Genomic DNA, 23,756 nt, shown 5'->3' on the forward strand with positions numbered 1-23,756 from the left:
TACACAAGGGTTTAGTTAACTTTAACCACACTTCCAACCCTATTATGAGTATTTCCTACCCAGTTTAAACATCCTCTCTAACGGGTGTCTCAACCCCATTTCTTAATGTTATTTTGCCAATACTATTCCATTGCTCTTCTATCCCATGGATGGTGGAGTCTGCTGTCATAAGTGGTACTGGGGCAAAGAGGGTGAGAAAATACAGTATTTGTAATTGGACCAACTTGTGTTGGCAACTGAGACAAGCTTTTGAGCTACACAGAGTTCTTTGGGTAGGGTGATGCAACAGTATGATGTCCAACAATAAGTGTAGTAGTACTACTCTTTGTCTGTTATACATAAATCAAGCTTAATGGGAACCTGGATTGGTCCCATGGGGAAAGGATACCATTCCATGCCTATCGGGACAATGAACCCCCTCTCCCCCGGGCCTTGCAGCTCTTTTAAACAAACCAAGGACCCTGGAGCCACTTTAGTCAGTCCTGGTTGATGGGTGTGGTGGGGATGAGGGACAAAAATCTTCAGCGCTTGTGAGCTATGCTGGCCCAACCCCTTCGGTTTATGATAACCTCAGGGCTTGTCTGCACTACACAGCTTTCAGCAACAGGCTGTGTCGCTACAGCCAAGCTGCTGGGGCTGCCGGGGGAGGGCGCAAGCCCCGTGCCCCAGGGAGCCCGGTGAGAGGGGCACTCTGTCGTCCCTGCCTGGGGCAGGTTAACCCTCCTCGGCAGCGGTGGGGAGCGACAGAGAGGCGCTGCGGAGGCTGAGCGCCGTCCCTCCACCCGGAAGCGGCGGCGGCGAGTTGGGGCGCCGGCCGGGAGCATCGCAGAGCTGGGAAACCCCAGCGACTGGCGGGCTGGAGAGCGCTCGCCCACCGTCAGGCGTTCCCGCCCTGCTGCCTCGTTCCAGCTCGTGAGGAGGCGGGGTATCCGTGCCCACGTGCCCCCGCTCAGCCAATCGGGGGATCGCGTGATGTGAGTGTGGCCGGTGCTGTTCCCCAAGATGGCGACGTGTGGTCCGTGAGCGGCGGCGGCGCTAGCTCGGAGCGGCGAAGCGAAGGCCTGGCTGCTGGGGAAGGCCCCGCGCCGCTCGCCGCCAAACGTGTCCCCCCCCCCGGGGCCCTAGGATGGTAAAATGACCCAGGGGGGGAAGAAGAAGAAACGGGCCGTGAACCGCAGCATCATGCTGGCCAAGAAGATCATCATTAAGGACGGCGGCACGGTGAGGCCTGGGGGGCTGGGGCCTGGCCTGCGCCAGTTTCGGGGCGTGCCGGGGGCTGGTTGTGGCACGGAGGGGAGTGCTAAGGCAGCTGGGGCGAGGCAGGCTGAGAGGGTCCGGCTGAGATGTGGGGGCGCGTTGAGGCCTTGGCTGGAGGGAAGGGGTTGGCCTGGAGGCGTGCGGGGACGCTGGGTTAACCCAGTGAACCAGGGGCAGGGAGCGTGGGGTGAGGTGAGGCCCGAGTGCATGTAGGGGACTGGCCTTTGCTATGGGGAGGCCAGGCTGGTGCAGTGCGGTCTGGGGGTTGGCCCGGAGCCGATGAGACATGTTGCGTTGGGGTTCGGTGAGCTGGGCCTGGGAAGGGGCGGACCTAGCAAAGTGAGGCTAGTCTAGCTAGACCCCGGACCGGGGGAGGGCCATTGAAAAGCCGAACGCAGTGAGGTGGACCCCTGAGGCTCAAGTGCCCAGAGAATCTGTCTGGTCTGTAAGGGAGTTTGGGGTTGGCATCAGGGTGGCCCGCTGCCTGGTTTTCAGCCAGAAAGTCTGGTCAGTAAGGGGACCTGATAGTGTCTGGTCAGATTTACTGACTGGACACTCAAAGTCTGGTTACTGCGGGTGGGGGAGGCGAAGAGGCACCGGTCATCACCTGTGTCAGCTCCTACTCAACTGGGGCTGCCTTCTACCTGCCTTGGGTGGCTCCAGCTTCCAGCTGAGCTCCACAGGAGAGTCTTTTCTGTGGGGGAGAGGGAGAGGAATGGATGGAGGTGGGCCTTGAGGGAAGAGGTGGGGCAGAGCTTTGGGGGGGGGGGAAGGAAAGAGGTGCAGGGAGGATTCCAGCATGCCTCCTGAACTTTCCTGGTTTTTAAATATTATCAAATTGGTAACCCTAGTTGGCATGGTAGGTCCTGGCTTGAGGGCAATGCCTAAAACAGGTCAACCTGGGACAGAAGTCTGGTGCTCGCTAATGGGGTGATGAAGGAGACAATGCCACATTGTCTCTACTTGCTAGTTTGTGGGAAGATCCTCTATTTCATCAGTTATCAACCAGGAGTCTGGGACTCCTGTGGGGGCTGTAAGCAGGTTTCAGGGTGTCTGCTGAAATAAACCAACCAGAGAGCAGGGCCAGCGTTAGACTCACAGGGTAGAAAGCTGAATCCCGAGCCCTGCTGCCCAGGCTGAAGCCGAACCCTGAGCAACTTAACTTTGCGAGGCCAACTGTGACATGGGGCCCTAGGCTACTGCTCTGCTTGCTACCCTCTAACTCTGGCCCTGGCTTTTAATCTACTGAAAAACAGTTGTTGTGGCACAGGTAGGCCATGGAATTTTTATAGCATGTTGGGAGGTGGCTCGGAAAGAAAAAGGTTGAGAAGCCCTGCTCTAGGTGGAGCTACCTGGAACCTGTGAGGAAGAAGCTACCCTATAAACTCTTCTGTTGCAAGGGCTCATGCCTCTGATGTCCAGTCAGATGAACATTTCACCTGAGGCCTAACTTGGCCTCCACTCCCTCTGGTTGCTTTCTACCAGAGCTGGGTCCATGCTGTGTTCTGAAGGTAGCACATGGACTGGGCATATGAACTTTGTTCCCAAAGAACGTCTGACACTTTTTCCCTGGTGGGGCTGGCTGGCAGCCTTGGGTGGGAGGGACTAAAACTATGTTCTTTGCTGCTGCCTCATGTGGGATCAAGAATTCTGGGCTGGTGCAGGTTTTTTTGCCATTATTTCATGATAGGTTTCCTTGCTATCAAGTGTTTCCTCTCTATCTTATTGGCATCCATCTGGTCATCATTTGTTAGATTATTTAAGAAATACTTTTAAACTATACCTAGTATGGTGATTTGCCTTTACTCTCAAGTAGTAAGTTTATGAGTAATGAGCATTTGTGTCACGACTCAATATAAAGTAACTTTACTTAAATCCATGCATTTACCATTCTGTATAAATATGTGTAAGTCTACAGCATTTATGGATTAGATAATATTTAAACTCTTAATCTTGAAAGGAAATACCACCTAGAAAACTGCTGTGCATTTTCAGACAGCAGTTGGTTTCACAATGGCCTAGGATGATGGCAGGCATCCTAGAATTGTAGAATAGAGCAGGGAGTTCTGAGTATAATAAGTAGGATGTGGTTCTGCTGTTGGTGAAAAGCCCATCTGTGATGTGCTTTACCCATACAGTGTGTCCATCGCCATCATGGGATCCTTTGGTCTTTGTTCTGTCTCCTTCGGCTTCCATATTCTGAAAAAGAATAGGTGGGTAAGTGTGAGACAAACTTCTGTATCAAAGTAGTACTGTAAGGTTTTCCAGTTCACTGGAAGTGTGATGAAAATGTTTCCCAACAAATAGTTAAGTATTTTATCTAACAGAACTTGGAATACTTAGTGATTGAATGAAGTTGCCATAGATGCTTTTAAAAAAAATACATTTATAAGCAGCATAGTTTGGTTATGAGAGAGGTATAACTTGGTCAAAATAACTGTAACAATGTATGTCTTGCTTTACTCGTGTAGTTTAGATAGCTTTTCAAAATGCATTAAAATCATATTATTGCTTTTAAGATAGGTCCTTCAAATAAAGGTAAAACATCAGTTTGCTGGTCTTTTGTATAAGCAGCCAAGAACTGCCATCATCAACTTGATGAGCTACTGTCTAGATTACTTAAGGGTCGGAGGCAAAGCAAGTTCAAATTTGACTGATAAATATCTACTGTGAAAGACCAATATTACTGTTTGTAATTTCTTTACAAAGTAAAAACTTATGGCATTACAAACATGTAGGCACATACGTTTTTTACAGGACTAATATAGTGAGTGAATACAGACAGAGTAACTTTTTTATGCTCTACTAGTTCATACAACTGGTGAAATTAGAATTTCTTATTGGAAAAAAATTGAGTTATTACAAAAGTGCCATTCTTCTAATTTCCATTTGGATGAACTGCCTCCAGGGATAAGGAGAAAGATTTAATGTATCATCCAGTTGTACCTTAAATAGTGCCTTCAGTGTCAGTTACCGGTATTAAAAGCTGAGTGCAAGCCCATTTGAAAGTACATTAAGTTCAAATGTACAGAAACATGGAGTAAAAAACAGGGCTGCAACTGTTTGGGAAGTCATTAGACAACAGATATTGGTTTGTGATCTGTTTGTGGAAATATGTGGCTATTCTCAAACTCAGGTAGGGAAAGAGTATTCAGACTTTTTATTTTTTGTGAGTTAATGACCTGTTGAGGCTGTATGCTGTTATACTAGACTATGTTCTTTATAATTGCAGCAAGAACTGCTTAGATGCATGGATCACACTGTAGACATAAAAAAAAAATATCCATAAATTAGCCCTCAGTTCTATTCTCATCCTCCCCAATTCCTCACTTGCCTGACATGCTAAACAATATTTTGGGGAACAGGTAAACTGAAAGGGCCTTGAATTTCTCTGATTTGCGGACCAGTAGAAATAAAAAAAAATTTAAATATGCGTATTTAAATTTATCAATTACTTATGGGGTAAAAACATTATATTTTGAAATTTTTTTAGCCCCAAAGAAACTCAGTAGTCCTTTTTCTCTGCAAGAATTCATTGTCAGTGGCTCAAATGCATGATAGGGTAGGTCTGTAGGTCTACTATAGTATATGCTTATCCCTAGTGATTGAAACCATTATTACCCTGGTTCCCCTGTGCCCCTCTCCAGTTCTGCTACACTAGCCCAATGTTAGCTTTGTGATTGGGTTTCCCATCCAAGCACATTCACAAATCTCTCTTCAGAGTGTGGGGGTATATACTTTCCTAAACAAGGTGCAGAGGTACCTACACCATTAATTTCAGCGAGATTTTCTGTAAAAAGACTGGAGTATGGTGGCAATATGTAGGAATGTCTTTTGGAATAATAATGTGGCTTCTTGTGTATTCTGTAATAGCAGAACATCAGTCAAACCTGATTTCTTATAACTCAGTCCTGATTAAATTTAAGAGGATGCTTACAGCAGTGACTGCAGGTAGACTTCCTGTACAACTGCGATAAAGATCTTATCGGAGTGCTATCCTCCTTTGTACAGTTGTTAAATAGCCATAGTCAAATAAATGAAATACAAAATACATTTAGTAAAATACTTGTGATGTAGATTCACCAAAGGAAGGCAATAATAGTAGTTCAGACCCTCTCCTTAATTCATCCTGTTCTAATGATTTATTGCAATTCATATCATATGTACAATACTCATTCTTATCAGACCATGGGGGGGAGGGACAGCTTAGTGGTTTGAGCATTGGTCTGCTAAACCCAGGGTTGTGAGTTCAATCCTTGAGGGAGCCACTTAGGGATCGGGGCAAAAATCAGTACTTGGTCCTGTTAGTGAAGGCAGGGGGCTGGACTCAATGACCTTTCAGGGTCCCTTCCAGTTCTATGAGATAGGTATATCTCCATATATTACCACTGATGAAAGGAAATTTGAACTATGATACTTAGGTATGACAGGGTGAGTTAGAGCAGGAGAATTCAAATCTTGTAATTTACTTCTAAACTTATTCTGGTTTGTAAACTATATTAATAACAAGTGGATTCTCAGCTTTTATGATTGTACATTTGAAGTTGTCCTTGCTTTAGAGTTTTTACAGTGTTGTATCAGTAGAAGCATCTTCTAGCTATGATCCACATATAAGTTTATTTTATCGCTGGCTTGATCTATAATACAAAATCCTCTTGGACTAGAAAGACACCTATCTGACCTGGCAGATGGGGTTTCTGTAGTTCAGCTAATGCGCCACCTGTCCCAAAACAACTGCCATGCTCGGAATAGATAAAGTCAAAGAACATCTGCTTCTACCATGAGTGTCAGATCCCAGTTATAACTTGAATATTTAGCTACACTTTTGTCTTTAGGCTTTAATGTTTGTAGCTAAAATACATCTCTGTTGTGGAACATGTAAAAATGTTGTTCCTGTTTTGAAATGCATTTAGTGTTTTCTCCTTTAGTTTGTTCACACTTAGTTGATGCATACTACTACAGTGTTTTATGTAATTCATTTTCAGACTCCAGGCCTACTTGATGTATTAATCAAATCCCATGACAGTCAAGGTTCTGCAGAATCTTAAAACTTGCATTTTTATAAATTAAGTTTCTTGTACTTGTGGTTACAACAAAAATATTCTAAATGTAGTATTGTCTTTTCATTCAGTAGACAGAGAAGCTGATATGGTAGCTCTAAGAAGTTAGCTCCCTTCCTGTCAACTCAGTTGTCTGTTACTGCTTAAGCCTATTGATTTAAATTTCAACACTAATTCATATCTGATCATTTTAGCACAAAGATCCAGCTAAATGATCTTATGGCTTGTGCAGTGGCAGATAAGGGTAGTCATTTTCCTCCATCTCTTTAAAAATATTTACTGCTGTAAGCAGTGAAGCTCTTCAATGCAGTCCCTGATTTATTTCCTTGACCTGCTCTCACCTGCCCAAGATAAGGTGTTAGTGGGGTAGAGATAAACTGTTATTTCTTCATGCCTTGCCCATAATTGAAATGTTGGAAAAGCTCTCGACCTCTGACTCTTGGGGTCATAAGGTGGTTGTCTTCTGAGCAGCTGCTGGTAACTACTTCTCTTACCCCCACTCTGCCAACTGTTGCTTTACTCCCTGGTACAGTGAGGAAGCAGAGATAGCAGCTGAGAGGGAGGCTCCATTGTGCAGGAGCAAGTCTGATGCTGATCTGTAGCCTGGGAGGGAAAAGAATATTTGTTGCCCGTGGTAGTTACAGAAGTTTACTCTTTGGATCCTGTACTGTAGTCAGGGTGTGATGGGAGTGAAACCTAGAGCTGCTCCTCCAGGCATTGGAGCTCCTGCAGGCATGGGTGGTGCTGTGAGTTCAAGCTGCTCTCTGGCCCCTTTACAAAATTGTAAAGTCATCTCTGCTCATTGGAAAACAGAAGTGTAGCAAAAGAATATTTATGAATATGCTGGGCATGTGTGTGGTAACTAGGGAAGGAAGAAGAAAAGGGTAGAAGTAACCATGGTACTAAAAGTACTCTGAAACATGTTTTCCACTAAACATTACAGAATATAAAGCTTTTATTAGAGATGGGTCGAAACAAAGCTTTTTTCCAAATCTGTTCAAATTCAATGGGTGGTGGGTGCAGTTTACCAGTTCCAGTAGCTGCTCCTATAGCTTTGGTTACAAGTCACCTGATGCAAAACCAGAAAGTTTACTTTTCTGGCTTGGATGGAGCCAAAATCTTGTAAGCATAGCTGAATTAGAGTGGCAGAAATCTCAAGATGGCAGAAATTTTGCAAGAACAGCTCATAAGATTTGAGCACTGTTAAATCCAAATCTTTGTCTGTTTGTATTTAGTCATATGAACACACTAGACCAAATCTAATTCAGGGCTGAGAATTGCCTCTTCATTCTCCAGTCTCCCTTAAGGGTTGAAAGAGTAGGTGTTGAGGCAGAGCGTTTGACTTTTAAAAAAAACAAAACAATCCACTTGTGTAGCATTTTTAATTTACAGGTCATTCATGTCATTCTGTTGTGAAATAATTCTCCGTGTTTCCTGGCATGGGTAGTAATGCACTGTGGCAAGTTGACATAGCATGTAATAAAGTATCTGAGCCTAATCAGGATTTCTCTCCCCACCCCAAATCCCTTCCACACTTAACTTTCTATCTCCATACATTCCCTTTTCTGGAAGCCACTTTTAGCTTAACTCAACAATAATATAAAGAAACATTTCTAACTCTGTCCCACATTTGATGTGCATATTGAGTCTATTTGTTGTTTCCCCCAGCATTTGGGGAAAACCTTCTAATACTAGTCTCAAGTTAAAGTTGTGGTGGGCTTTCCATTGTGTGAATTTATTTTCTTTCACGTGGGTTTTAGATAATTTATTTCAACAGGTTTTTGTATTTAGTCAGACACAAGCTTTTACTAATAGAAGCACTCTTTGGTAAGAACCAAAGTTGGTTGGTAAGCCAGTTAATCAGGATTTGGAATGTGGCATTGTGTGTGAAAATAAGCAGGGTTTGAAATAATTAAATCTTGGTTTTTGACTTCTAATTGCTATGTAAACTTAATTGTTTCCTTCCCTGAGGGAAAAAAGATATGAAATTCCCCAAGAAAAGAGTCTCAGTTCAAATAGTGGAATCTTGTTAGAGGGAAGTCATTTTTCCTCAGAGTTTTCTCTGTACATGGAGGTTTATGGTAATTGGCATTGCAGTTTGTACAGTGCTGGTTTTTAAGACACTTCCAGTCATTCATTATGCTTCACCATATGCAAGACAGTTATTCAGATTCCTGAAACAGCTTGTTTTGAGCCATACTTCATCTTAACAATTTCTTGCTTATAAACCAACATTCAAACAACTTTCTTATTAATAAAGCAGCTTTTTAAATATTCTGTAGTAACAACTTTTTTGTTTTTGTGTTTTAGCCTCAAGGAATAGGTTCGCCTAGTGTCTACCATGCTGTCATAGTGATTTTTTTGGAGTTTTTTGCTTGGGGACTTTTGACAGCACCTACTTTGGTGGTAAGTGATGTGGTTAATGAACTTCTGTATTGCATGAAAAGTTTAATAAAAAAAAAAAAGGGGGGGGGGGAAGAAAAAACAGCTAAAATATTAAGTTCATTGCAGTATTATCACAGCATTAAACTTGAAAATAAAGTTTGGGTGGAATTGAGCTGGCCTGAACTTCACACTTGGAAGAACATCTTGTGTGTTATGTTACTGAATGTGGTCAAGATTAAACAATCCATGTAGAGTTGGGCTTATTGATATCAGCCACATATCAACATATGTAATCTATGCTAATTGCACACTTTTGAGAAGAAATACTTTTAAAAAAAAAAAACCTCAAACCTTCTATTCCTGTCACCCCCACAGACAGAGGTCTATCTTGAGCACAAGAGTAGGATCTAGGAATGTGTGGGATTCCAGTCCCAATTTTAAGAACTTTCTGACTTTATCTTAAAGGATCATTACTGAACCTGGCCATTCTTGCACAATATTTACTGAGTTATTTTTAATTTGTCTGTACTGTCTTTCTGACCTTTGGTAATTAACAAGGTGATGGCAAGCAGAAACTTTCTCTTTTGTAAACATGTTTTCAGTCCTGCCTAAGTAATTCATTTATGCTACAGTCAGTGATATGACTTAACTTCTCTGAAATAAAGTGTGATACCACCCCTGAAGTCTATGGACAGATATTGTATCCTGATAAACTGCAATATAAGGAAAGGAGATTTTTAACTTTTGTTCTTGTTTATATGCCATAATTGTGCACCATGGCTTACAGAGATTAAGGTTAGGGTTAAACTTAAAAGTTTTGCCAGCATAGCTCTGTTGGTTAGGGAAGTGATGGTTTGGGGGGGGTTTGTGACATGGCTACAGTGTTGAAATCTATAGGTAAAAAAGTGTGTTTAGCTTTAATCTAATGTTCCTATCAGTCCCTTCAGTCAACCTAATGCCCATTGTAGATGTAGGTAGGCTGACCTAATTATGTTGCACAGGGCACAAAATTTGCACAGCTCTGAGCGCTGTACCTAGATTGATATAATTTGTAGGTGTAGCTGAGGCTTTAGTATGCAAAAAAACCAGTGTATTCAAGCCATCTGAGCAGTACATTCATTCACCATGCAGTATCTACCTGTGTTGTTGTGGTACTAGTTTTGTGTTCCATGATATTGAAGTCCTTTTAAGTAGTGTTTATTTGGTATCTGAACCAGTCTATCACATAAGTACAGCATGTCCTAATTGATGTGTACTTTCCTTAAATAAGGAAATCCTACAACAGTATTCCTCTTAATTGAAGTAGGAATGATACTTTTATCAAACGTAATGAAATTTTCGCCAGTCTTATGTGGTAAAAAGTGGAGAAAACACACTGATTTTGAAGATTGTTCTTTCCTAGTTTTACTGACCTGCAGCGGTAGTGCTAACATTGTAGCTTATCCACTGGTGCCTTTATTTCTGGAAAGTAAGAAGCATAGCATAATTTACTATTAGAAATTGTGTAGTCTACTATGTAAATGTCTGTAGTGGACTATTTAACAATGAGATTATTGATGTTGAATTTATGAATTTCATGGTGGATTTTACTGTAATTTATATTAAAATTGTTGGTATAATATGCCTCAGATATATTAATCTTTGAGTCTGTATTCATATTTAGTATTGTGAAATATGGATAATGCAGTATGTAATGCACATAATTCTTTCATAGGTGTTACATGAAACCTTCCCAAAGCATACATTTCTAATGAATGGCCTAATCCAAGGAGTAAAGGTAGGATGAAAATTCAGTCTAAATCAATAATTGAGTACAATTTAAAATAAATCAATAAAGGGTACATACATGAGTGCTGATGCTTTATTAAGTGGAATAAGGAGAGCCTTCCAATATAGCTTTCAAGCTGTGAATAAAATGTGAGGGTAAATTTACCACAGAGAGCTCAAATGCAGCACTTAATTTTAATAAGATCTTGCTTTTGCTAAAAATTTTTACTTGGTTTGACTGAGGAATAAATAGGCCAGTTGAATAGCCCAAGATCACACCATCAGTTGGTGTCACAGCACATAAGAATGCAAGATACCTGTTGACACCCAGTCCTTTGCTCTGATTGTTAGACCACACGTCCTCAATGTGTTGAAAAATGGTATCTCTCCTAAATACAGCATATAAAAATGCAAAGTGCATTTTATTAAGCTGCGTGTTGACTGCATTTGGATTTCACATTTTGGATTTCTGTGGGATAGTAAAATTCAAATTGCAGGTAACTGCTGCTGAGTGGAAAAGGGGGATGAAGGATACTCATAGAAGATATTGCTTGACATATTGTTCCATATAGCCAACATTTATCATTAATCTGCAAAACAAAATCAGTCCGTTTCTAACAATCTTTCAACTATTGTATTTTCTTTCATTTCTTTGTTTTTATTTAAAATTTGTTTTTACTTTTCAGGGCTTGTTATCGTTTCTCAGTGCCCCTCTCATAGGTGCTCTCTCTGATGTTTGGGGACGAAAGTCCTTCTTACTCTTAACAGTATTTTTCACTTGTGCACCAATTCCATTAATGAAGATCAGCCCATGGTTAGTAACAAGCATAGTTATTTATGGCTTTGTCTTTAGTGTGTTCTTGCTGTACGTAATTAATAACGTAGCATTTATAATAGCACTTGTATTCCAGTTAATTTACCAGATGTTGTTTAATTCTTAGCGCACCTCTGTGAGGTAGGTGCGGAAGTACTAATCCGTTGCAGAGTTGGGGAAACTGATACAGGGTGAAGTGACTTGCTGAACGCCTCAAAGCCAGGCTTAGAATTTTGGATCTCCAGACTGTTAGCCCATGCTTGCTTCTAAGCTAGTCATTAGTACTGGAGTGACTTGTGACTTTTTAGTGGTGGTTGTTTATGTAGCAGAGAGCCCAAGAACTTGAAAGATGTATGGCCTGTGAGCTGATATATTTCTTGTACTTTTAAGCCTCTTGGGGGTCAATAACTTAATAGTTGAGTATAATTTTATACGGTATATTTCCCAGTACCTTCGTAGAATGTCTCTCTAATCCTTGCATATCTTTATTTGGCTGTAATTTTCAGCAAAATCATTTCAGTACTAAGTAAATAGTCACTAAGAATTGAAAATAGTCTTCAGAACTAGCATATACCTTTAAGCACTAGTGTGTAACATTAAAACTGGTACTGAAAAAGTAGCTGCAGCTTTTTTATTATAGCTGTGCTTATCAAATATTAGAATCAGCAAATTTTGACTAACTGGAATTTTAGTAGTCTGTTGATACGCCTCCATTCATGAGTCTAATGTCCCTAGGATAATGGCTAGTTCACAATTGTCTCAAATTTGTACTGCTCCTGAAGATAAATCTGAAATAACATAGGACAAGGTCTTAGCACTGATAGAGGTCTGAGAGTCAACTGTTCATGTTGTATCAGAGGCTAATTCAGTTTGCTATCTAGTCTTAAGGTCTTTTGTGGTCTCTCCATTTTGATCCCTATTCCTGGGTGATAGGCTATTTGTTTAACAGTTTATATTTTGCAACATGCATTTTGAATGGAGATAATTGCTAGTCTGTGGACTCACGGCTAAGGCTAATGTTGAAGGATCTGTAATGAGCTATCCTAATTTAACCCACAAAGCATTTTTTTTTTTGTAGAATGGCAGGTAATTCTGTTATACACTCAGTGCACACTGGAGAGATTACATAACCATATAAAGACACATGCATACTGACTTTATAAATATTTAAATTACTTGTCAGGAATAAGTTGGACAATCATAGATACCTTAATCTGTCTGGAAGTGTTTCAGAAGTTTGTGAATCACCGCTAGTTATGTTTAGCTCCACTGAGCTATTCTTCTCTTTCTGATTTCTTTTTGTCCCCAGGTGGTACTTCGCTGTTATCTCTGTTTCTGGGGTTTTTGCAGTGACTTTCTCAGTGGTGTTTGCTTATGTAGCAGATATAACCCAAGAACATGAAAGAAGCATGGCCTATGGGCTGGTATGTACTTAATTCCTCTGTACCTTTTAAGCCTCGTAAGGGTCAACAACTAGAGTTCTCTTAATGAAGCTTTGTCATATTGCTGCAGGAGACACAAGCTCTTCAAAGTTGATATCTTTTCCACTATAAACTTATTTTGGCCACTCAGTTTTTTTTTTTTTTTTTTTTAAACACTGTTCCAAATGGAAACTTGGTCCTACTATCCAGTTCTGCATCTCCTGTTGAATGTCTTGTCAGCTTAAATTTAAAATGGCGATTGTATAATCTTTTCTCTCCATTCTTTTCTGGTTGTCAGGATGGTGCTATTTTCCATTTTGTTTGCATATGCAACTTTTACTATATAATGTAAATTCTGTGATTTATTAAGAGCCGTGGATGATGTGCAAATAAGCATAGTTTCTAATACCACCCCCAAAAGAAAATGTTATGCTGAGTCTTCTCCCCCCCCCATCAGACCTCTGATGTGTCCAATTAAGCTTCACACATCTGACACAGTCACAAGGCTATACAGTGCTGCCCCACTTAACCACATTTTTTTTTCATTACAAACTTCAGATGTCTGAAATCTGTGGTTGCTGCTGCAGTGCCAGAGAAAAGAACTGTACGTTAGTTCAGAACTTGTCCACCTGATTAGGGTGATTTGTAACTAAGTTTATGGAAGTGAAGGTGCTGAAAGTGAAGTCAGAAAAAAAGATTGGATAAGTTTGATCTTCCTTACTGGAAAACTTATTCTCATACTGACTTTTGCCTGTTACAGGTTTCAGCAACTTTTGCAGCAAGTTTAGTTACCAGCCCAGCTATTGGTGCCTACCTTGGTCGAGTCTATGGAAACAGCTTGGTAGTGGTCCTAGCTACAGCTATAGCTTTGTTGGATATTTGTTTTATTCTTGTTGCTGTACCGGAATCACTGCCCGAGAAGATGAGGCCAGCATCATGGGGGGCACCCATTTCTTGGGAACAGGCTGATCCCTTTGCAGTAAGCTATTTAAATGTTTAAGTATGGAGTGGTGGCTTGATATATGCAGATTTGGATTTGTACTGCTTTTGAGTCAGGAATGGGACTGATAGTAATTATCCCCTGATTTGGGTTTTAAAAAAAATTGTTTGAGGAGTTCCTAGGTTTATTGGGGAAGGGTGTGAGTAACTTCAAATTGCTGCTTAGCAGGGATTAGCAAATGCAGATTAGCATGTGCTGAAGCACATGTTTTAACAGTGATGTATGTATTAAAGGGCATCTGCCTCTTTCAGTGTTCCATTTTGTATATAATTGCTTATGAATGATGAAGAGTAGATGTTTTCTGTTGACCTTATAGCTGTCTTTTTTTGTCCTAGTCACTAAAGAAAGTGGGTCAAGATTCTATAGTGCTACTAATCTGCATAACGGTCTTTCTTTCCTACCTCCCGGAGGCAGGTCAATATTCCAGCTTCTTCCTATACCTCAGACAGGTAAGAATCAGACATTTCTTCATATGCAGATAAGGAAAACTAAATTTTTAGAAGGGAGTATTCTTTGCACTTGTTACATTACTTTAGCAATATATGAGTAGTCAATATGATTAATGGCTGTTGATAGTGGCTTTTAGTTACTCTGATAGTTAATAAAGAGTTGAATCTGTTCTCAAAATATTTCTCATGTTTCTTAGTCATTTGCATTATTCCTTGAAGTACAAGTTCCACTACATTGCAGTGGTTAAAATTAGCTTTTGTTAGCTGATAAAATATTTTTAGTCTCTTACAGTATGGGGTCAATTTTCTTTCAAGTTCCATATTCCATTATAGAAGTTATTTTCTGTTCCGCACTAGATCTTTCTCTTTATTTTATGCAAGAGTAAATGTTGGTTTCAATGGATTATGGGATTGAATAAAATCAGGGATGTCTTCCTCTATTTCAGATTAAGCGTTTTTCTGGTTACTCCATTTATTCTTTCCACTGATGTCACAAAACATGAAAGACGTGTCAATATACATTTGAAGTTTAATGATCAAATTACTCCTTCTCTAATGTAGATAATGGGATTTTCACCTGAAAGTGTTGCAGCTTTTATAGCAGTTCTTGGGATTCTCTCCATTATTGCACAGGTGAATATTGATCTATAAATTTCACTAATATAATGGGTTCAAGTGAGAGCTAAATATTATGACAATCCCTGTAACTAATTCTAGGAACTCAGTCTATCTGGTTTCAGAAGGTTAGAATAGAAAAGGAAAGAGATGCTTTGAATTCTGATCTCATTTTATATGGCTTCCTTTTTTTCCCCATCACCTAATGTCTGACCATTTCATAAACAATTCATTCTCACATCCTGGGAAGTAGAAAAATATCACCATTTTGTGGAAGAACTGTGATGCACAGACATTGAGACTACCTTAAATCTGTCAGAGCTGGAATATAATCCACATCACGAATTGTAGTCTAGTGCAGGGGTCAGCAACCTTTCAGAAGTGGTGTGCCGAGTCTTCATTTATTCACTCTAATTTAAGGTTTTGCGTGCCGGTAATACATTGTAACGTTTTTAGAAGGTCTCTTTCTAGAAGTCTATATTATATAACTAAACGATTGTATGTAAAGTAAACAAGGTTTTCAAAATGTTTAAGAAGCGTCATTTAAAATTAATTTAAAATGCTGATCTTATGCCACCAGCCTGCTCAGCTCGCTGCCAGCCTGGGGTTCTGTTCACCTAGGCCGGCAGTGGGCTGAGCAGGGCCTGCGGCCGGGACCCCAGATCTGGGGTGTGTGTGTGTGTGTTTCAGGGGTCAGGGCAGAGGGCTGGGGGAGGGGGGTCAGGGCAGAAGGCTGGGGGGGATTTCAGGGCAGAGGGCGGGGGGGTGTAGGGCAGAAGGCTGTGTGTGGGGGGGGGGTTCAAGGGTCAGGGCAGAGGGCTGGGGTGTGGGGGGGTTCAAGGGTCACGGCAGAGGGCTGGGGTGCATGGGGAGTGTAGGGCAGAAGGCTGGGTGTGTGTGGGGGGGGTTCAAGGGTCAGGGCAGAGGGCTGGGGGGTGCAGGCAGAAGGCTGGGTGTGTGGGGGGGTTCAAGGGTCAGGGCAGAGGGCTGGGGGTGTGTGGGGGGGGTTCAAGGGTCAGGGCAGAGGACTGGGGGTGTGTGGGGGGGTGCAGGCAGAAGGCTGGGTGTGGGGGGTTTCAAGGGTCAGGTCAGAGGGCTGGGGGGCGGTGTAGGGCAGAAGGCTGGGTGTGTGTTGGGGTGTGGGGGGTGCAGGGCAGAGGGCTGGGGGTGTGGGGGGTGCAGGGCAGAAGGCTGGGGTGCTCGGCTCGTGGGGGTGCTCCCAGCCCCCTGCCCTGAGCGGCTCATGGCAGGGGGCTGGAAGGGATATGCCCTGTTCCACCCCCTTCCCCCAGGCTCCGTTCCTACCTCTCTCTGCATCCTCTATGGAGCTGTGTGCATGCTGCCACTCCTCTCCCTCCCCCTCGCTAGGGCCATCAGCTGACTGGAGCAGGGAAGGAGAGGAGGAGGGGCAGGAAAGCACCACGCTGGGGGAAGAAGGGGGGAGGGGGGAAGCTTGGCTGCAGCAGAACAAAGCTTCTGCCTCCTGCCCCCGCAGGGGAGAGCAGTGGGCGGGGGGGCTGAGTGGGGCTGGGGGCCGGGACTGCAGCATGGAGCTGCGTGCCATTCAAAATCGGCTCGCGTGCCGTAGGTTGCCGACCCCTGGTCTAGTGCCTTAACCTTAATTTATTTCTTCCTTAGCCACGCTCCCAAACCTCTTAGAAGTTGATTCAATCTTCTCCTTAAGCTTAGTTTGGGTTGAAAAATAGCTTGTTTAAGTCATCAGGGCAGGTTAAATAATATTCCCAGTGTATGGATTCCTCAAGGAAAATCTAAATTGTTGCACATCAAGAGCACGGTAACAATCTCTTCACATATCTCTCTCCATTATTGCACGTTTCAGTCTCTGTCTAGAAAATACTACATCATAGAACTTTACTTTGCTTCTGTCAAAACTAGTGAACTTTTTATATGTATTGCTGTATAACGTGAGTATTCACAATTAAAATATGACATTCTTTTTCCCATCAGACAATAGTTTTGAGTTTACTTATGCGGTCCATTGGAAATAAAAACACCATCTTACTGGGTCTGGGATTTCAAATATTACAGCTTGCATGGTATGGTTTTGGCTCGGAGCCTTGGTACGTACATTTCATTTTAGTTGAATTAATGAACTGACATATGAAGATTTTAAATTACTTCCTACTTAATAAAGAAACATTCACAAAGGTTTTTTGTGTGTGTGTTTTTACATGCATCAGTTTTACATGAGCGGTTATAGGCAACGTGTCCTTTGTCTCCTCTTAAGATGGAACCTTTTTTTTAAAGATGTAATTGGTTTATACTTGGTGCAGTCAAAGAAACACTGTCTGGTGAACCATCCCAAACCAAGAATTTGGTATTGTACTGTATGATTGACCTAAACAACATCAATCTCTTGTGCCAATAATCTTCATAAGACCAAAGATTGTTCATGGATATTTTTATCTAAAAGGAAATGGACACCAAACAACATTGAAAAATGCTTTGTCCTCTTTCCTCTAACAGTCAGATTTTCTTAATTCTTTTTTTTATTTTGTTTTGGGGGGGGGGGGTCTTGTTACTTGTAGACTGCATTGACTTGTCAAGATGTCAGTTTACATCAATTGTAGCACTCCTTTCTCCCTCCCCCCACACTCCCATGATTGCACCCTTTACACATGCTAACATACCAATGACCTAACGGGGAAAACTAAGTTAAGTTCGCTTTTTGGATGTTCACCTCCTCTTAATTTGGGAGGAGAGTTTACAAAATACATGATCAATGCTTCCCAGCAAGCGTCAGGATTTTGCAAGGATTGGGGACTTTTCTAATCATCTCTTAAATTATTTTACACCATTTGTTAAACTCAGAATAATTGATAGGTATGAAATCAAGCAATGATAATTAACTTGTGACTTCTCTATTGCTTGGGTAGTGTGTGCAGTTCTTTCTAAACTCTGTAATAAGAGGTATATGGAAGTTAGAAATTCAGAATTCTTATCTTGATTCTTTCTCTTAACACTTATGTTTTTCAGGATGATGTGGGCAGCAGGGGCTGTTGCAGCAATGTCTAGTATTACGTTCCCAGCAGTAAGTGCACTAGTTTCACGAACTGCTGATGCTGATCAACAGGGTATGTTTTATATGTCTTGTTGTTGTTAATTTTAAGGAATGTTCAAACTAGGGATATTCTGACCTCCTTAGCACCAGATGTATCAACGCTGTCTTACTGGTACTCAAGGATTATCCTTAACCTCCATGCTAGTTTGCAGGACAAATTAGCCAACATAATAGTATGTTAATGTAAATGAGAAACATTAGTGTAGTTTTAACTTCACTGTAGAAGAGTGGTAGTTCTCAAGGCCTGTGGACTGTTTGGAGGCAGCTGGGGTATACTCTTCAAACAAGGCAGATGAATAATGCGTGTGCCTAGCATAGGGAAAACCCATGCATTGAAGGTAGCATAATACTACATCACTACTTCTCTTGATTCAGTACATCAGCTGATCATGTTTCAATTCTTCTTCTCTCCCACTATGCATGGGTTTACTCAATTCTTCAGGTGCATTTATTTATTATTACTGTAGTGTCTAGGAGCCCCAGTAATGTTTTTGCTTTTCTCTGAAGCATGAGACATAGATAGCTGTCAGAGACAACATACCAGATTTGATAGTCTTTTGGTCAGTATGGCATAGGAAATGCTGTGCTCTGACTAAAACATAAAGTTTGTCTTGCCCAATGTTCCTCATTGTTTTGGTTCTGGTGTAGGCATGATTCTCCTCTCACATCAGTCTTACAGTGGTGTATCCCGATTGATTTTAGTGAAGTTACTCCTAGTTTACACCAGCGTGGGGAAAAAGTGAATCAGGCCCCATCGCATGTTAGACAATTGCCAAAAAGCATTTTAAATAGTCTTTATTGTATACACATCTAATTTCATGGAATGCCTTTTTCTTTAGGTGTTGTTCAAGGGATGATAACAGGAATTCGAGGATTGTGTAATGGTTTGGGACCAGCACTTTATGGTTTTATATTCTACATATTCCATGTAGAATTGAATGAACTCCCAATGACTGAAACTGAATTGGGAGGTAACGTGGCCACACAACACCATTCAGAACAGGTATTGTTCCTATTTATTTATAAGTTACAAGAAATGCAGCAAAGATCAATCCTTGACCAGTGGTTCTCAAACTTTTTTTTTTTTCGCAGACCACTTGAAAATTGCTGAGGGTCTCAGCAGACCACTTAATGATCTTTCCAAACGTTGCTCGTACCATTAGCTAACTATTGTAAAGCACTTTGGATAAAAGTGCTATATTAAAAAAAACACAACTCATTTTAATATCAGTAGTCTTACCTTTCTAATGCATTGGATGTGCCCTCTCTCTCCCACCAAGGCAGCCCCCGAGCTGGGGCTGGGATGGAGAGGGGTCTCTCCCCCCGCCGCGGCAGCCCCCGAGTTGGGGAAAGTCGCCTTTTTCTCTGGCCGTCGCAGCCCTGCATGTCCCAAATTCCCCCCTCCCACCTACCCCCTATTTCCCCCCCAACCACCCCCCCTCCTCCCAAGGCCACCACCTCACCTTACATATGCATCTTCTCCAGGGTCCAGGCACCTAATTAGTGGAATCACGCCTGCGCGGCTCCACTAATTAGGTGGGCCCTTCATTCTCTTGTGTGCGGCCACCCAGGCACGCATCTTAGCGGGAACTATCCTCGGACCACCTGAATGGAGCTTGCGGACCACTGGTGGTCCGTGGACCACAGTTTGAGAACCTCTGTCCTAGAGCTTGGAAGGGGCGGAGGGGGAATAAATTGGATACTCTAGTTCATCTCGCTGCCCTGTGACACATTCTACAGTGCTTTAGACAGTCCAGCTTTAAATGAATCAAGCAAAGGGACTTCTCAAGCCACTTCTGTTGTGAGACTCTTGACCTGTCTAATAACTCTTGCAATTAAGACAATCCTCTTGATATTGAGCCTAAATTTTCCATTGATTAATCAATCCCATTGCTCCTTTGGATCACCCTAAAAAGAACCCTGTTGGTTCACGTTTTTAAACACTTTCCTATTCTCCGTCTTCTGACCAAGTTACACATCTCTTGATTCTTTCCTTGTATGCTGGTCTCTCTTGCCTGTTAACTGCTGCTTTTCTCTAAATTTTCTTCAACTTGTAAATATTTTTTTCTGGTACTACTGTGCCCAGAATTGTATCTTAAGTCTATTGAATATTTTAAAACACATGATTTAGACTGGATACTAAAAGGCTGAATATGCTTTGCTCTTTTCATACTTCCTTGTGGCACGCTTCTTGTCAGGCCTTGCCACTTTCTCCTCTTTATCTGACATTGGAAAACGTTCTGGCCTGTCGATATGTCTCTGCCTAAAAGGAGGCAGAAATTACCATTGTGGTCAGATACCAGCCTATGCACTTCTTCATTCCTTGGAAGCAATTGAGTGCCAGTTCTGGTCCTTCCAGCTATAGCTTATTATTTTTAAAAATAAAGGATCTAAAATTTACTGCTGCAAAATAAGTCTACAAGTCAGCCAGTCTTTTTGATGGTGTGATGAAAGACAAAGCTTGAAGATCTTGTTGTCCTTTATTTACACTTGACTGGAGAGGGGGGGTTGGTTTACTCAATTTACTTGAAGTATTCATGCTTAAATCACATGAGTGCATGAATGAAAAGAGTAAAACCATAGAATGAAATCCTGTAAATAAAGTAACTTTCTGGCTGAGACAGAAAATAAGCAGAGCGAGTTAGATCATAGTCCCTTTTGTATAGTTAAATGACTTCTTATGGTGTCTAGGTCTGTGAACACTGCACCATTGTAATGTCTACCACAGAATATAGGCGGGTGAAGGAGGTAGTCTTCTGCTTTTGTATTTTCTGTTTAATTCACAGTCTTGGTTAACTTTTTAAATAGTAGTTAGTACCTTGGCTTTTCCTGTTTAAATGTGACTGTTAATGTTGATGGGTTGGCAAGCTAGAGATTTGTGTGTGTTTCAAAGGAGCTGGGCTAGGGACAAAGCTTGAGTTATACCTCAGGCTAACAGGGCAGTGAAGACCAGCCCTATACTTCATCTGGTAGCTACAGTGAGTTTTAATTACATGGCTGGAAATAGCAGTTCAGCTGTATGATTCTATAAGTCTGTATTTCTGGCAGGTAAGACAACTAGGCAGTGGCACGTTTCCTGTGAAGTTAGAAGAGAGAATTCTGCAGTTTAAAAAACACCCCAAAGAGAAATTCATCTAACAGGTTTCTCCTCTTCTGGGTTTCCTCCCTCAACCTTTGAGAATGACTATCATTCATCTATGAATAAGGTTTACTAGGGCTGGGTATTGAAATAGCCCACTCATTAAGAGTATTGTGCCCTAAACTAATGAAATTGTAAAATATGTTTGTTTTTAAGTACAGAGCCTGACGTAAACCAACCAGTGTCTGTGAACTATGGATTTACTTAACGGTTCCTCTAGAAAATAAGTGTTTTTGTTATTTTCAGAACTCCATAATTCCTGGACCCCCTTTCTTGTTTGGAGCATGCTCTGTGCTGCTGGCTTTGCTTGTTGCCTTGTTTATTCCTGAACACACCAATCTAAATGCACGGTCCAGCAATTGGAAAAAACACAGTGGCAGTCATGGTCATCCACACAGTCCACAGGCTCCTGGCGAGGCCAAAGAACCTTTATTGCAAGACACAAATGTATGACAACAAAATCCAGAAAAACGTTTTTATATTTCATAGGTCTTGTTTCCAGTTCTGGATACACATTCCATTTACATAAAAAATGTAATTTCTTAACATTATCTTAAGAAACGTATCTTTCTGCATGAAATTTGTAGGAACTACAGACAGGAACTGGAAATTTCTCCAAAGATGTTACAATTAAATTAACTTTTTAAAAAGAACAAACTAAGCACTGGTCTCATACTATTAATATAATTAACCTTTTCATCCTAGTTCTGAGACAAAAAGGAAAACATATTCAAGGTATCAGCATGTGGGTCCCTGTCTCCATTTCCTTAAGGTGTAAAGCTTTAATTCTCTTCATGCTAAGTCTCAATGAGACATACTAGCATATTTGTGGACCCATTCATTTTATGTTGTAAAATTTTGGGTCAGATAGTACAAAGCCTTAATGTAAATGCACTTAAGTAAGGAAAAGGTGAATTGGTTTCATTTTAAAATCACTGTATGGGAGGTTTTATTTTAAGTTTATACTAATACAAAATCATGTGGTGAGCACACTTGCTGAACAGTAAAAGTTTTGTGTGTAAGTGCATTACTTTAATTCTTCCTAATTTTTGGAGTACAAGATAGTATCAAACAGTTAGTATTTAAATTAGTGGGTCTTTTGAGCCTACAAGATTTTAATATTGGCTCTGCTTTCTCAAATACAGTTTATACCACTATTTCTGATGTTTGCGTAATCATAAGGACCTCAAAACTTGAATACACAAACTGAAATATAAGCTGATAGCCTTGAAAATGTCAGTGTGCTATATAGTGGCCTTTCAAGACTGGCTAGTAACTTTTTACTTTTACAGAGCTAATGTTTTAGTCCTAAATTTTCAGGACCCTAGTACAGGAGAGAGAGCTTTATACAGTTACTGATGTGAATTTCTCTAAAAATGTATATTTTTGTGTCCAGTTGTATTATTTAAACAAGTATTCCTTTGTATAAATTGTGTATAAGGTATAGTTTAAAATGTTTTCATCTTGTGGTTACTGCTTACTGGTTTTTTAACTTTGAACATTCATCATGGTTGACTGAGAGCTGGAAAATGTGTAAATATATTGTTAATAAATGAATATTTTAATGAATTTTTTAAATTGTCTTTGAAATCCATTCAAACCATATATCTGTATATGAATTCTGTAATGTCTTCTAGCCTGCTGAACGTACTGTAGCCTTAATATTGCTTTCTCACTTGCTGTCAAGTTTTTGGGTTCCTTAGTGCTTTAAATGTAATTTCATTCAACAGACAAATACCAATTGTAGGTAAATTGTGTGAATTTTACCCTTTTCATTCCCACATACCTGTAATAGCTTATTTGTCCTTGTACTGCAAAATTTTCATGAAAAGCTTTTGCTTAATAGTGGTATTGTATTAAATCAGCAAGAAACTAAAATAATGGGCAATTTATTGCCCAGTAGAGCGCTGCATGGGACATTTTTAATCCCACTCCTGTCCTGCCCTGCAACCCACTCCCACCTGGTCCTGCATTTTCTTGCATTTTTATCCTGCTCCTATCCACAAAAACCTTAGATCCTGCTGTTACTAAAAAAGTTTTTATATTGTATGTAAAAGCATTCAAACACAATTTTTCCTGCTGCAGGGCTCTGCTTTGTTTAATTAATTTTGAACTTGACATTAGCAAGCTGTTTATACCTTAAATCAGGTTAGCTCTAAACCTAAGTGTGATGCACCTATGCTATGAATACTTATTCTGATGCTGTAAAATGTACAGCTGGGCCTCAGTGTGTTTTGAAAAAAGGAGTATGGCAGATTCTGTAGCAATAAAATCAACTTTGAGCTGATAGAACAGGGGTGGGCAAACTTTTTGGCCCAAGGGCCACATCTGGAAATTGTATGACGGGCTATGAATGCTCATGAAATTGGGGGTTGGGGGTGTGGGCTGTGGTCAAAAATGAATTCAGGGTGCAGGAGCAGGTTCTGGGGGTTGGGGATGAGGGGGTGCATGAGGGTGCTCTGTGGAAGGGGGATTAGGGGTGCAGGTTCCAGGTGGTGCTTACCTCAAGCAGCTCCTGGAAGCAGCGGCATGTTCCCCCTCTGGCTCCTATGCAGAGGGGCAGCCAGATGGTTCTGTGCACTGCCCTGTCTGTAGCCCCTGCCTCTGCAGCTCCCATTGGCCATGGTTCCAGGCCAATGGGAGCTGCAGGGGCAGCATGTGGAGACCCCTAGCTGCCCCTATGTGTAGGAGCTGGAGGGTGGACATGCCTCTGCTTCTGGGAGCTGTGCAGAGCTGTGGCACATGCAGAGCAGGGCAAGACCCTAAC

At 41.3% G+C, this 23,756-nt stretch overlaps 1 protein-coding gene across 1 annotated transcript; it reads left to right on the forward strand.

Moving 5' to 3' along the window:
* The first annotated feature begins 1,056 nt into the window (after positions 1-1,056).
* MFSD14A (major facilitator superfamily domain containing 14A) lies at positions 1,057-22,840 on the forward strand. The gene is made up of 12 exons (XM_065408942.1): positions 1,057-1,221; positions 8,628-8,723; positions 10,417-10,479; positions 11,156-11,283; positions 12,593-12,707; positions 13,465-13,683; positions 14,040-14,153; positions 14,715-14,786; positions 16,737-16,849; positions 17,766-17,863; positions 18,690-18,853; positions 21,236-22,840. Exons 1-12 carry the CDS (start codon positions 1,135-1,137, stop codon positions 21,440-21,442), a joined length of 1,476 nt encoding a protein of 491 aa, XP_065265014.1. The 5' UTR covers positions 1,057-1,134; the 3' UTR covers positions 21,443-22,840.
* Positions 22,841-23,756: the final 916 nt, after the last annotated feature.

The sequence above is a fragment of the Emys orbicularis genome, chromosome 8, assembly GCF_028017835.1.
Source record: "Emys orbicularis isolate rEmyOrb1 chromosome 8, rEmyOrb1.hap1, whole genome shotgun sequence".
Classification (NCBI taxonomy): domain Eukaryota; kingdom Metazoa; phylum Chordata; order Testudines; family Emydidae; genus Emys; species Emys orbicularis.